The 15,877-nt window shown below is 35.6% G+C and overlaps 2 protein-coding genes across 2 annotated transcripts in view; one reads left to right on the top strand and one right to left on the bottom strand.

The window, feature by feature from the left end:
- LOC143213990 (uncharacterized) overlaps positions 1-11,991 on the top strand; it is a 63,285-nt gene extending 51,294 nt beyond the window's left edge. The window contains exons 4-5 of the mRNA XM_076434444.1: positions 10,625-10,698; positions 11,908-11,991. Coding sequence (XP_076290559.1) covers positions 10,625-10,698; positions 11,908-11,955 — 122 coding nt within the window. The 3' untranslated portion in view covers positions 11,956-11,991. The remainder of the gene's footprint in view (positions 1-10,624; positions 10,699-11,907) is intronic.
- On the bottom strand, positions 2,788-14,186 carry LOC143213978 (phospholipase B1, membrane-associated-like). Its single transcript, XM_076434409.1, has 7 exons — positions 13,885-14,186; positions 11,978-12,076; positions 7,223-7,434; positions 6,776-6,952; positions 5,733-6,031; positions 5,219-5,397; positions 2,788-4,430 (listed from the first exon to the last, which is right to left on the bottom strand). The coding sequence occupies exons 1-7, from the start codon at positions 14,012-14,014 to the stop codon at positions 4,282-4,284; spliced, it is 1,245 nt and encodes a 414-aa protein (XP_076290524.1). The 5' UTR covers positions 14,015-14,186; the 3' UTR covers positions 2,788-4,281.
- Between the last annotated feature and the right edge of the window lie 1,691 nt (positions 14,187-15,877).

The following is a 15,877-nucleotide window of genomic DNA, read 5'->3' as shown; positions in this document are numbered from 1 at the left end:
AAAAATTTTAATGTAAAAAGTTAAATTTTACTAAATACAATATATTAATTACTATTAACCTAATCAAAATGAGTTGCCTCAGTTAGCTGTACAATAATGTATTCGTCAAGGTATTTGCGTATGAATGAATAATCTATAACCTAAATAAGAACAAATATTTATTCATGTTCAATGACGACAAAATAAAAGAAATACAAAACATAGGTATATGTTAAAATAATATAATTAAAACATAAAACAGTTCAGCATATTTTATAAAGTAATTTTTCCCGTTTTTTTCATTTGCAAACACATCTATTATATCGTCATAATTTAATGTTTTGGCAACATCTTTTTCAATTGATACTATAGACATGTTTGTTAATCGCTCTTCTCCAATAGAAGAACGAAGGTATGATTTCACAATTATTAATTTGCTAAACGAACGTTTGCACGAAGCAGTTGTTACGTTGTTACAAGTATTATTATGAAAATCCTTAATTCTATGTCTAGATTTGGATACGTGTTTTGTAATGAGAGTTAGTAATTTATTTGCAAGATTTGAAAAACGTCCAAACGACCCTAAACCGGGTCGGTATTCTTTATTTTGCGCCCCAAACCCAGTCGCGCCCGTGGCGGGCGCCTCTTTCGCCACGCCCTCGTTACGGCACTGCAAGAGTCGGACATGATTTACAGCCGACAATTTCTATAATTGCCATCGCATCACTTCCAGAGAATCCACAATGAAGTTTAACCTGTCTCGCCCGTGTAATACTAAACCAGTCTATCGTATCTAATAAGAAAAAGCTGAAGAAGTTTCTGTTCAACTTGTTGCATTACAGCGGAACAGTTTTATACGTTTTTTTAGGAATCTTGCACGTAATGCTGATAGACTTTTTTTAAATAATTCGGACGGTTCCATAATATTGTACAGAAAATTAACTTTTTCCCTTGACACCTCTGTCAAACAGATTTTATCTATTACCTGATCAATAACTTTTTATAAACAGATATATGCTATGTGGTTAAGTCTTGATCTAAGCCTGATCTGTGGGTCTGCGCACTTACTAAGATCGTACAGCTACGTCCGGCTTAGATCAAGACTTTACTGTAGTAACTAAACAAAATATTGACATTTAGTTCGTAAAAGTGTCCCCGTGCGTTATAATTAATTACCTATAACTGGCACAAGGTTGACTAGAGTACGAGGCAAAGCAATTTTCAAAAAATCCAATGCCCTTCGTAAATGCAGAGCGTAAAGGACAGGTGAAAACTGCATAGGACTATAGCATTGCGCAGAACATATGTCATTTGCACCGAAAACGATAGTGACAAGCTGTAAAATAGAAAAATATTTTATTCGGCTGTGATCATTTTTTCGCGAACATAAATGATCGATTTTTATTATTTTAGGCGAAATTTGAAATGCTTTCCTCCAAGAAATCTTATTAATTGATTGCGATCTATTACAACTTCTATCTATTGAAGTAACTAACACTTTTTTAATCAATTTTAATCGTAGGAGATAATTAAATGAACTTTTAATTTACAGTACCTTCCAGTGTCGTTTAAAATCAACTTTCGGGTCGTTTTTGATCCTTTGAACAAGGATGCGAGCTTGCTGCAATGCGTCTTCCGTAGCCGCGACAGGAAAAGCAACATTCAATTTGGCCTTCGCCGAAATAAATTCACCTGTACCCGTCGAGTACCCAGACAAGTTGGGATTGAACATCTATCATGACAATTGATAATAATAATTTCAACAAATCAAGAAATGAATATCCAAGCAAGTTTTGTTTTAAAAGTGGATCAGTTCTTGTAAAACAAGACTAAGAGTGGTAATGGAGAAAAGGGAAGAAAAACAGACCAATACTGTGCGCATAAGACCGTACGACCGAAGTGAAAACTTCTATAGTGATTGTACATTATGTCTGTTTCTCGTTTGCTCGACTAAACTTGGCTCCCCCGAGTTTACTCGAATTGCGTTTCACCTCGGAGCGTGACGGATCAGACTCATTCACTGACCAGCAATTGGGTAAGCGGTGCGCCCAAAGAAGTTTTCATTTCATAAATTATTTCGAACCTAATCTTGATATTCTAAACGACTAACAATAAGATCCATCCTTCTGTCAATACAGGAAACAAGTAGACAGAGAAAATACATTCGAGGTTTGTTATTGGTACCCTTGCAAAAATCTTTTTCCCTTTTCGATGAAGGAAAGTTCTCTTTCGATTATTATTGCTTTCTTTGAAGTCCAGTTATGTTTATCGTGTTCTGCAGTATTAGCATTGCCCTAAACACTCTTTAATGTCGTGAATATCTGAATGGCAATAGTTACATCTTTATTTTAAGAAACTGTCGAATTCACAGGCTCGCCCCGTTCTCCACAATAAGAAATTATGTGTGATGTAAAGATCGGTCTATAGATACAGCTAGCAAAGAAGAGACGTCTAGATGTGAAGTGTAGAAATTACAAACATTAAGTTACATTATTATTCCGCATAAGGAAATTTCATGCAGATTACAGGTCTAATACATATACGTAATACCTTTAATAAATTAGGAACGGTTCAGAATCGCCTCCAATCACCTTGCCCAACTACACACCAGCTAACTCCGCGGGCTTCTACATAAATGTATCAATTGCGAACTCTTCTAAAGCACCACTGCTGCAACTAATGAGCAGCCTAAACCACCTACAATATCTATGTCGCCTGGTCTTAAACGATACACGCTTTCAGGGGTAGAACGAGGACAGAGACGGGACATCTGTATGAATTACTTTCACAAAAATTTTATTCACATGGACTTTTTTTTATAGCATTTGAAACCTCGGTTGATGTTCGTTTTGCTTACATGTGGAACACTGATATAAAAATTAATCTTTATATTTTTGAGATCAAACGGAAATACAACAGCTGGAGAAGTTCAAATAACAATTGTCAAATTCTACTAGATTACATTGTTTATATTGTTTATGTATGAACATTACAGACATTGCATCACAGACGAGGTATAGGAATAGATCAATTACCTCTGACCTAATGTATCTTTTTTGTCCCATGTCCGCGGGGCTCTAGATGTAGACTCTAGATCTTCTAGAGTCCTAGAGCCCTCTTGAAATTTCTGTCACATCCTACCTTATCGGTCGGAACTAACATTGTGGAACTGATATCACAGACTGCTGTTTCGTGTCGCATGATATAAAATAACAGAGGTGAACAATTTTTTATTTAAACTGTTTAAGGAAAGATAACCGATATTCAAGGATGTAAAAGGAATTACAGTGCAAAAGATTCGTTTTATTAATAATATTTGTGTCATAATGTTCATTTACATAATAACCTTATATGGTAGATTATGACGTACATTAACCCTTGTGTAGCCAACCGGGTACCCATGTACTACATTTCTTTCAACAATTTGTTAATGTTCCTCTAAAAATATTACAAAATTTCTCTGATTGTCCATTCTTTGCTCGCTAATATATTCATGTATTATTGTATTGTATTAAAATGAGAATTTGTTGCAAATATGTTAAACACAAAAGGTTTTAAATAATCTATACAGTTTGTGGTTGGCTACATAAGGGTTAAGGTAGTATTAGATGCATGACCAGTAAGAGGATTTTCGAAAACCTAATTAATTTATTGTGTTAATAAATTATTGAACTAGTTTGAATGAAATTCTACATTACCTAAATAATTATTTTAATTATGTACAAGCTATTTACGCATCTAGTTTCAATAGCCAGGCAAAGGTTTAATTTTGAATATTATTTTACAATTGCAAATTGTTCGATTTCTTTAAATTCTATATAATGTTGCAATTATTACAATAATTATGGCAACAACATACTTATAGGCACTTACTAGAGACTATTTTGTCGAGTGTAAATTAATATTTTCCGTTTCGACATTATTTTCGCCGAAACCATATACATTCCTTTTCTCTTTTCTGACTCACAGCCCTCTTTTTAAAGACTTTTTGTTCAACACCCCACTCGGGCAAACCACGCAGTTGTTAAAATTTTTATAAAACAGAGAACAAAAATTGAGATATTAACACTCCGCAAAATCTCTTCATGACTACAGGTGGATCCAACTACTGACTTTCTCGTAAGGCGCTATGGTCTAAAGTCTAAACCTAAACGTTCTTATTCTAGTAATGTGAGAGTATCCAAGCCTTGGGTTGCTTAATGAGCTGAAAACCCGTTTCTTGTGGTCAAATTTAATTATGTATCTAATTACTAATCGCAGCACATTGAACTTTTAATTTCTATGTCTAAAAGAGGCACCGTCTTAGAGGTCGTTACTTCTCCTTGAATTCCCTCGTGTCATTAGGAATGGTCTGTCTGGTGTAGGGCACAAGAACTTTTTAAACAACGGCTTCCATCCATGAGTCTTATTATCGTATGGTTCTAGCAAATTGTTCCACAAGGCATTCGCATCTTGTAACAAACAAATTGAGATTAATTAATATATTACAAACTAAATTACGTGTTCAGTGCAGTGTCGCCAGATTAAGACTTGTCTCCACTCTAACCTTCCCCTTCTACGAGTTTACTCCCCCATTTTTCCGTAGCGAGCATCCCCATGCCAGACGCGTTGTGTCTGCGTCGTCACCAGTGTCGCCAGAATCTACCAAACCTGATCGATTTTCCCACTCCGCCTTTCAACATCCCCCACTAAGACCGCAGATTGGTCACGTATTAATCTGGTTATCAGAGAGGGGGTAAACTGTGTTCCCCTTGATTTCCTCGATCTGGCGACACTGGTCGTCACTAACCCAGTAATGGAAGAGAGGAGGTAACTGTATTCCCTCAATTCGAGTTAATTCCCCTGATCTGGCGATACTGGTTGAATGCACTGCATTGTTTTAATTGACAGTTAAGTACTGTTCAATCACACGGAAATTTTATGTACCTTGACCCGTAGCACCCGAGTGGTGACTCTGAGAGAGAGAGAGGCACCACTAAAAAGTACTGTACTATTATCCAAAATATTGTTTACATTATTAAATAATTTGGTATCTAACCAATTACTAAAGATTTAAGTATTGTATGAGATATTACATCATTTTCATATCCATAAAATTTAAAAAATCGTATAGAATTCTAGGACGGAAGAAATGTTTTATTTTTAAGTTAAAATAGCTCCGGCTGCAAAGGGTTAATATAGAACTACTTCACATGTATGTATAAATAAAGTTTAAATTCAGTTAATTACTTCAACTTACATAACGCGTTTGACTTTTGAGTTACATGGAAACAATCAAAAGCGAAGAAGGACGGATCAGCATTTCCGTCTTTGCACTTTGGAAACGTTGTACCTTGAAGAGAAGGTAATGGTACTACCGTAAAATCGTCTGTGTGAAACTCTGGATTATCTGCAATTGTTTCTTCCAAATGCACCCACCTATAGACATTAATCAATTAGAAACTACAAAATATATTAGTCATACGTTATAATCAGTAAGGTCTAATGTATGAACATTGTCTATCTTCAAGATATTTGTTACTTTTTATTTCGTTATCTATTATTCCAGTATTCATTAATATACACGGTGTCCCATTTCAAATGCTGAAGGCAAATATCTCGAAGTTGTATTTTAACGAAAATTTAAAAAATTTAAAATATTTTCAATCAATCCAAACACAAAAGTCGAACCTTATCTTGCAACAAAGAGTCTATAACTTATTAGACCACTTTCGTAATCGCCAGTACAATTCTATTTGATATATTGAACAAACCTCTCCATTATTTCGTAGTATTCGTCTCTCATATGTCGAAATTGCAAAGTGAACAAGCAGGGACATTCGAACCTCGTTAACAAGTAACATTTCAGTATACTGGTGTTATCATGAGCTTCGACGAGCGTCTGCAAGCGAGGAGGTAGAATCAGAGCAACGATTGTCCGTGGTAAGTTGTCCCTCAATATTCGAAGAGTTTTGACCAAATCTTTTTTATGATCGTCCAAGATAGACCACGGTGAAGGCACATCACATATGTTGACGCAAAAATCGTTGCTTCCAATCATTATTGTAATCATCTGTAAAAACGTGTGATTTAGAATATATTGGTCCAAGTTGACGTAAACATAGATCTGTGTTAGTAGCAGGGCTTGAATGAAACTGTAAACTTTTATAAATGACAGCTATTTTATAAACTTTAAACTATTTAATTATTTCTTTTCTGTTTTAAATTAACTTTGTACATTAACACTTTAATTCTGTTATAAAAGTTCAATTTTAACAGTTATTTTATATTTGGTTAATAAAAGTTTTGGAGGGACATTTATTTCTTAACAGATATTTTGAAGTGAAGTATGACAGTTTAAACTATTTTTCACTTAGCATTATTTAAGGAATTGAAGGGAACTTCGAAGTGTACGAAGTTTCGAAGAATCGAAGCTACGAGACTTCAAAAATTTCGACCATCGAAGGAAAGTAACAGCTCTAGTATACACTAGATCTAAAAAATATTTAAATCAGGCCCGGGAAACTTCTTCCCCGCCGTCGCTTCACGACTCCCACTGCCAGTGTACCGGTACCACCACTATCAACTGTTTGTATTGCCCCTAATATGCTTTGCCTCGCGTGACTGCGAGGATACGGCTTCCTAGTCTCCCCACCTCCTACCACACTCTACAGGAGTTTGGTGGGGAGGACCCAGGAGTAGGGAGAGGAGTCGTCTGCGACTCGCGAGCTACAAGTTGGCCAGTCCTGATCTATACCAATTTTAGAAATATTCCGTTGGCTGTTATTGTGTTGAAAATTTGAATTTGGCATACAACCTTCCAATTTTTCTTTATATCGACCCTCGGATCCTTTCTCAATCTGTTGATTAGATATTCAGCCATAAAGGGCATGTCGCGAGACATGCCACCAGCTTCAGCGACGTCAAATTGCGAAGCTCGATGATTAACATATGAGTCCCCGAGTGCGTACCCTATCAAGTTCGGATTGTACTCCTACACAAACAAAAACGCATTGGATGTGAGCATACCTTATACATAATCCAATGATGAAAACCTATATCATCTTGAAACAAGAGATAGATGTACACCTTCTTCAATTTTGGCATGCTGAAATATACTCGTTCAGAAAATTAATGTGGATATGTACTCAGAGTGAAGGTTACATTGAAAAAGAAAATTAATTTCCAAGTCTGGGCAAATAATTTCGTCATCCAAACATGAGTGAGACTGTAGTCGCGTTAATGCTCTGAATAAAGGTCATACTTTGAGAATATTCGGAAGCGTCGTATAAGTTCGCCAAGTTCCCTGGCCACCGGAACTTCCTGAAAGACCCCTGCTTTCAATCCCAAGTTCGAAGAAGTTCTTCGCAGAGATTGCATTGCCCGCTGTCAAAGAATCGCCTATCCCTCCGATTACGTCTATGTCTCCTGGTCTTAGAGAATTAACAGAAGTCGGTACTTGGGAAGATCTACCGCCTATTCATAACATAACGATATTAAAGATTAAACATGCCATATTATGAATCACACATTTTATTCTATGTGGTAGCGTAAGTGTTGCACTAAAGTATCATCTCCGTAACTGTCGCCGAGATCTCCGCCGTGACTGTACAAATCTGATTCCCACCACTGGGGGATACCCTTGGAACTAATCGAGTGGTAAACACAGGCGACCGAACCACCTTGATAGCATGGTGTCCTTACTCTTCGCAACAGCGTTGCAAGTCGTTCTGTCCTTATACATTCATCAGACAAATGGGTAAGTAGAACGCAAGGAAGTAGAAGTAGCAAACGATTTATTAGTAGACTGCGGATCTCGATGCGAAATAAAAGTTGTTTGCATTGATTGCAAGACACAGGAGGCAAATACAAATTTCGTTTCTCTTTTGATTATCTTGTTAAGGTGAAACTAATACACTGGTGGCCTTAAATCTTTTTAATACCCCCACTGTTTCAAACTGTGCGTATCCATTTTTGTCATAAATGCATCAAATCCGCAGTCTGTTTATTACTAATATCTTTTGCCCTCGATTTGGCATGGAATTTTGCCCCTAAACTTTGCAAGCAAATACCGAGCCTAATGCGGAAAGAGATAGGTCGGAATTTGTAGGCAAGCTTTGGCGGCAAATTCAGAACAAATTGTTTAATACGTTCCGTGCAGAGTCGTTTTTCCTCGATTTTTCATTCAGGCCATTTGCTTTGTTCTATACTAAAGTATTTCTAGTGCCTCCTTCTTTTTGGTGGGAATATATTCTACGGTCTTAACCTTTAACTACCCGCGCTGGTGTAAAAAGTACACCAATATAATAATATATGTACTGTTCAAAGCACGAGAGAAAACTAGCGGGAGGGGCACGGGGCAAGAGGAACGCAAGGGCAATCTTCTTTCCCCGTTCCCTGCCCGCTAGTTTTCTCTCGTGCTCCGCACAATACTCAGTCACACAGTGATATATGTAGTGTACTAAATACCGAATTATTGTACTAACCGAAAGTTCTTTGATTTTGACACAGATTTCGTCGGTTTGGCCCACTGTTCGCCGCATCGGCGCACAGTGGAAAATTTGGACCAGACTCGATTCAAAATCAAAGAACTTTCCATCGAAATGAGGTAGAGCGATGAAATTTTTTTAAAATTAAAGCTGAAACTTTGCGGAATATGGAAAAAAATAGGGAGGTTACTGTACGAACGGTTTTTAATCTTGAGAAAATTCGTTAAACATGTAGAATTTCAAGAAATCGATTTTGCAATATCCCGAGGTCGTAATCTACGGGAAATGAAGTACAGCATGTTCAAAAAAATTTTTCCGCGCGTGGTATTGGAAAAACCATAATTTTCTTGAAATTGTGCAAGTTTAACGAATTTTCTCAACGTTAAAAAACGTTCTTACCATAATCTCCCTGTTTTCCCATATTCTGCAAAGTTTCAGCTTTAATTTAAAAAAAATTTCATCGCTCTACCTCATTTCTATCGAAAGTTCTTTGATTTTGTCTCGGATTTGGACGAAAGGTCCCACTGTGCGGCGTGCAGTCGCTGTGCGGTCTAGTGTGCGCCTACCTTTAGATCGTAGACCACGGTGCCCGTGCCGTAGACTGGTCTGGTTATCAGAGAGTGAGAGGGAGTAAACTGTATTCCCCTCGATTTCCTCGATCTGGCGACACTGCACGGCAAGTGCTACATTGTTAAATAATAGGCCGCACGCTGTTTCTTTCATAGGATACGAGTCGAATGGTGGGAGGTGGGAGACGCTGGTAGGCACTGAGAACAGCTGAAAGAAATAGTATGCGGCCCATAGGCCGCCGCACCAGTACGGAAGTACCCCGCTTTAGTACCTCTGCTTTAGACATTCTATGAAAATTATTAAGAACTTCTACAATCAACAATCTCAAAACGCGATAGAACTAAACTGACATCTCGATACTATAACGTTGTACTTCAAATGGCATCAAATAGACTTGGTGACACGATCTACAATAAAATTGTGTGATTTATGAATCGTGACTGTTGATTCACTCATTGTTGCAACAAGAACTCGATGAAGTGGAATATGCAAAATGTAGTGTCCTTCGTGTAAAATATGTAAAACATATGCAGTAACAAGAATGTATATGAACATAAAAAGCCACAGATTTATCGTCATCAATTTTTATAGAAAAGTTAGTAAACTGGTCTCCATGCAAAACCAAAATTGTCTGCATCAATTTTTATAGAAAAGTTAGTAAACTGGTCTCCATGCAAAACCAAAATGGTCTGCATCAATTCTGAGAACCAGAATTCCAATAAAAATGTATTTCCTCTGATGACAATTTTAATGATTCGAGAACTACAGAACAGTATTGATTAATTGCTCTGAAGTGTTTTCTGTATTATATTCCATTAGTCCATTTTTTCCATGGATGCATAAAATGTTACAAACAAGTTGAAAGTCCAATAAAAAAATAACGAAAAATAAGGAGATCTTCTAATTGGATTAGCAGTGGTTCACACGTCCCAAACTGAAGCAGGTTGGCCAAACATCGTACAGCTCGGTCCGGCTTAGTAAGGCTTACTGTATGATGATTTTGTTTCAAATAGCACCGCGTATCCTTATCTATTTATTATCCGTATAATATTTAACCGTTGAGACGAAATTGAATGACTTGTAAACAAGTGGCTTAACTCAGTAAGCAATCTGCTCTTGATTTGGTACGAATTTGGCACCAAACTTTACAAGCAAATACCGACCCATCTGTTTCCGCATTAGGCTCGGTATCTGCCGACAGCTTTCGGTCGGCAGATTCAGAGCAAATAAGGACCAAATCCTGCTCCAAGCGTGGTTTAGCACCAAGATTACCGTCCTTTGCTCGCAAAGCAATATTGCAAACTTTTGATCATAATTCTCTCGAGCAGATTTAACTGATTAAGAACTTCCGTTGACCCAGTTTTCGAACTTCAAATCTAGGTAAAAATATCGTTACTATGAATCAGACTATCATTATTTTTTTATGGTACATGTGAGCACTAATGGGAGTAAATTCCTTATGTCCGTAAGCATTCACTAGTTTAGCTGATGCTAGAATTTACTGAATTGTTGGAAGACATTTATGTTAATCGATGCCAACATTGCAATAATTGCTACCTTTGGTTGCCGCGCGTTCAACATAGTAATTAACATATTTGGCATTTCAGATGAAAAAAAAAATGATGTATATGTTGCTGCTACTGGCGTATATCACATTTGTCGTCTAGTTTTCAACTATGCGGTACGTAAGTGAAACGAACTTTAATATTTTCGCGGAAAACATGCATATTTATAAACATAAAAACACAATTGCTACACATGCATGTACATTCATTCAGCAGGGACGTTCAGTCAACTTGTAATCTAACTGCTGGTAATAATAGCCTACTCTCCTTTTAAAGAGATCTCGAGAACACTTTACCGCGACACAGTATATGATGTATGATTTTAATATTAACAAAAGTAGAATATCTACAATGTAGCGCACGATTTTTTAATAATCTTGAAAAATGAAAAAAGCGGCGACTGTTGTCAAACGTTTACAGTAGCGGACAAAAGTTTAACACCGCTCTAAAGCAGACGATAACTTTTTTAATATTTTACTATACGATCTGAACTTTTTGGGGAAGTCAGAGCAATTAATTTACTACAGGACGTGAAAAGAAATTTTTTCAAAAATTGCAATTGATCGGAATTGTTGAAAAAATACTAAAAGATAGATTTCCAAGATTTATTGCCGAAAATCGTGAAAATCTGCAATTTTTACCATCTTTAAACGTTTGTAGCTCATTGCAACGTCGTCAACCGATTTACAAAACGTATTTTTCAAATTTTCAATATAGGCCCACAAAAAAAGTTAAAAAATCATTTTTAGTATTTTTTCAACAATCCCGATCAATTGCAATTTTTGAAAAAATTTCTTTTCACATCCTTTAGTAAACTAATTGCTCTAGCTTCCCAAAAAAGTTCAAATCGTATAGTAAAATATTTAAAAAGTTATCGTCTTCTTTAGAGCGGTCTTAAACTTTTGTCCGCTACTGTATAAACATTCAGAAAACTAAGATATCAAGAAGTCTAGTCACTTTTACCGCTGAGTGCAAAGTAATGTTATACGACTCCATCATTTTGTAATTTTATGCGATGAGAAGAATATATAAATAAAACTAAAATGTAGGCTTAATGTTTCCAAAAAAGAATATTTTTTTTACAGTATCTCTATATATGAAAAAAATGTTATATTTACTCCACTCGACTTATTAAAATTATTAGTAGAAAGAATACATTTTTATTGAGCAATAGCCTCAGTTACTTTTTATTTTGGATAAAAATACACGGTCTAGTTATAACAATATAGAGATCTTTAAACAATTTTTTCACGAAATTCTCTTTTGTGGAAACCTCCTTCAATTATGTGCGCTCGTGTATATTCATTTAAATATTTATTATATAGCAAATTTGTTCTTGCAAGAAGACTTATATAAATTACATGTATATGTAATATTGATGAAGTAATTAATTACCTGTTACGTTACACGGGAAAGGAACATCCGGAGGAACTTCGTCTTGGAAGCTAGTCGCGGAAGATCCATCATCATTTCTTCTGGTCTCAGCTCTGTTAACTGTCATGTAATCAATAACTATTAATTATAAATTAGACCGTTGTTTAAACACACAGTAGAGGTAAGACATTATTATACATATACATCGTTACATACAATTAAGAGAATTTTAGATAATATCAAATATAAATATTCATGTTGTTCACGTTGGTTGGTTTTATTTTTTATATGGTTTATTAAATAAGTTTCCATAAAATAAATGAAAAGGCAACACTATTGCATACTAGCGTTTACTTAACATATGAATAAATGATATGAAAATGATAACAATAATCATTAATTATTTCAGAAAAAAGTATTGCACAGAGAAGACTATTTTCTTCTTTGAATATGTGTAGAACGCACATTGGTATATTATCCTCTCCTCCATACGTTAATTAATTAATACAACAAAAACTGTATCGCGTATTGAAATCGATATTAATAGGTGTTTACCCAAAAACATTCAAGTTCATAGCGCGCAGACTATGTACACAAGAATGAATATTTATTAGCTTGAGGGACTATATAGCTATACTTCCCCCAGACCAATTATATTGCTGGGCCTTACTGCTTATTTGTGAGTTAGCGCTCATTAAACCTCGGGCCAACCGGTTCTTCAGGGTCAATAACAGTCTCAATATTACAGAATTTCATTGATTCACTATTCTCAGATACAAAAACGAACGAAACTACTCTAAGTTACCAAAATGTACAGGATGAGTTGAACGGAATCGCACGATACTTTCATCGGAAGATGTAGAAACTTTCAAACCCAATTTTTTTTCCAGCGCTTTGTTTACAATGAAATCAAACCTTTTTTATTCGCCAAGCATGCTATTGCATAGAAATCAGCTGACTCAATTGTTTATAGTCTTCTCGATCTACTTTTTGTAAGTACTGTTGTACACAAAACTGGTGAATTTTTTTTAAATCAGTTTTCCTGAAGTCCCATTTATTTAATTTATTTATTTAATGTTATTCTTTGACTGACTTCTTCATGTTGAATAATTTATATAGCTCACTCCCTTGGTTATCGAATTACTGGACATTCAGTACACAGGGTCCCTAATTTTAATAAACAGGTACACTAATGTTTCATAAAGCATGGTGCAGATAGCTAGTTTCAAGGAGCACTTAATTTAGTGTGATTAGTATATAGCGGATCTTTGTGCAAAATAAAAATTTTCTACCCAAATTGCAATAACCTGCAGTGAAATAGAAATTTGTTTTTCTCTTAATGTGTTTAATCGGTTAAGAATAATATAACATTATATTTAAATTCTTGTAATTTCTTTACTGTTTTAAATTACACTTATTTTTGATTATTTTTGATTATTTTGATTTAGATTAGTATTTTTCTAAACGGATGATGCATACAGGTCGTAGACCACATACGTTTTTTGAAATTAAATTTAAATAATTTGCAATCCCTTAATCAGTGCAACTCAATTCCTTCCAAATATTATCGAGCTATTTTTGTTGTGAAATCCTTAATATTTAGAAAATATTTTATTCATGATATTGCAAGATACATAGTACTAGCACGGTAATTCTAATTACGAAAACAATTATTTCATGTTATAATTAGACTGCGGATCTTTATGCATAGATAATTTTTTCAACATATTTTTTAGATATCATTTACTAAACTAATTCTCCTAACCTTACAGAGAAATTGAATTCGTTTGGTCCATTCATAAAAAAGTTATACTGATTTAAAGTGTGTGTGTGTGTGATCAGTTTTGCTCTTAACTGTACTTATTATTACGCTTATGTAAATTTGAAATACGTAGTAAAAAACTGTAAAAATTCGTCCGTCCACATACCGAAAGTACGGAACAAGAAGCTGCGAACTCGACCATAGAGCTGCAACAAGAATGGGTTGTCCAAATCCGTTCGTTGAGCCCCCAGCAGGGTGCAGAGGTGTAAAATGAGCAGGAACCGGAGGCCTCTCATCGCATACACGTGACGACCGGCGCGTGGTGAACTACTCGGGGAACGATAGTGCGAAAACGATAGTTTTCTGCTCGCGACACTGAACGATTCTGAAACGGTAGTGCTGCCTTTCAGAGGCTCGCCGTGATCTGAGATCGAAATACTCGCAGGACAATACAAAACAGCCACGCTGGCTGCTGCGTTCACGTATCATCCGTGACCTTCATTATACCACAGCCGGTTCGGAGTTTCAATGTTCGCTGTGAAGGACGCTCGATCATGTCCACTACGATCAGAAAAATGTCGTGAATTATGGTTGTATCCCACAAACCTCCAGCGCGCAAATTGTTGGTCGTTCTCCTCGACGTTTCTTCAAGTATACAAATGAGTCGTATTATATGGCCATCAAATTTATATGTAACTGCATATAATTATAGAAAAAAAGATAGAAATGTGTGGGAGTTCGATTGAAATTTATAATACCATTTCTATACTGTTATTCGAGTGATTTGTCGAAATAATGTTCAACACTCGTAGTGCTACGATTACGTCCTAAGTTTGTGGGGAATGCAATGGGGAATTATTACTGGTAGGAAAGTGCCGGAAGAGTTTGAAGTTTATATATTATATGTATTATATGTTCTTTTGTGCGCCATTGTTCGAGAAATGCATGCACCCCGTGAATGGTCATCTTTGTTTCAACTTTCAAACTGTAATATTCACGGTGCGTATTTAATTATTCATTTCAGGAATTACGTACAAGTACCGTGAGCGCAATTTTAATCTAGAAGACAAAAGACGTATGTATGAAGTCGTGATTTTATTACGTTGAGGAGAAGCAGTTCTTTGAAAACAACAGAAATACCAACGGAAGGCAAAGTTGTCGCAGTTCAGTCTCTCACGTTCTAAACAAGCTACTGAATTCAAAGTGGATGCTTGACGTATTCACTTTACACGTGTTATGTATTGCCAACTTTGCTGAGCAGTATCAACAACTTTGCTGTGTGGACTTTGTAGTTGAACTGAAATCGTCTTTAATAAGTGCATATACATATGTATATGTACACACATATTTAACTTCCTGTTTTATTTATCGTAACATAATCACAATTTATTACAAATATAATTAAAATAATAATAATGAAGTCGAATGGAAACATATAATGAGAATACTTACGCAATTACACATTTGTTTTTTTAAACTAAACTGTACATATACACAAATGTACATGTATGTACTACCATTATGCAGTACAATACACTACATACAATGTTAAAGTTGCATGTTATTTATTCAACGGTCAACTTGGAATTTTATCTGAATGTAATTGTAGAGTAAGTATTTAGTAAAAACGAAACACTCTATCCAACAGGTTTGTTTGAAAATTTCCGGAGAGTTTACCACAGACATAACGCTTGTCTGTCAATAATAATTTTTTGAAAAAGTTGTTAATCATTAGTTAATACGGGTTAATCGGAAGGTAGTCCCGTTCATTTTTTATTTATGGAAGCATACAACAATCCCGGTAATGAATTTTGATCTGGCACTGATCGTTTCGCCAAGGTGCGATATTGAGCTAAGTGTGTTTAAACAATCTCAACCACCTTCGGCCACCCTTGGCCGCAATTTAACTTTAAATATCAACTTCGACTTTCATCATTTCCAAGAATGAATGCATCGAGCGAATGGATTGCAGCGTACTTACTTACAAGAGAGAGTGTGCGTATTTATTCATCAATCTGTACGTTTCAATAAACATACTTTGTGGTGATTAAATTATTTTTTAAGGGAACGATCGAGTTTTGATCGATGATTCCTTCTGTACTTTTATCCTCGCGTTTAATAAACTATGATGCAATAATTTAAAAAATTGTTGACCTTTT

This window comes from Lasioglossum baleicum, chromosome 12, assembly GCF_051020765.1.
Source record: "Lasioglossum baleicum chromosome 12, iyLasBale1, whole genome shotgun sequence".
NCBI classification, from domain to species: Eukaryota; Metazoa; Arthropoda; class Insecta; order Hymenoptera; family Halictidae; genus Lasioglossum; species Lasioglossum baleicum.
Note: the sequence above shows the minus strand (reverse complement) of the source record. Positions and strands in the feature narration are given on the sequence as shown.

What these genes read in the sequence shown, in the direction of transcription:
- LOC143213978 (XM_076434409.1), bottom strand. Translation starts at nt 14,014, where the DNA reads ATGAGAGGCCTCCGGTTCCTGCTCATTTTACACCTCTGCACCCTGCTG. An exon ending in CGCTTCCGAATATTCTCAAA is followed by an intron (nt 6,953 to 7,222) that starts GTATGACCTTTA and finishes TTGTTTGTGTAG; the next exon opens with GAGTACAATCCGAACTTGAT. An exon ending in ATATAAAGAAAAATTGGAAG is followed by an intron (nt 6,032 to 6,775) that starts GTTGTATGCCAA and finishes ACGTTTTTACAG; the next exon opens with ATGATTACAATAATGATTGG.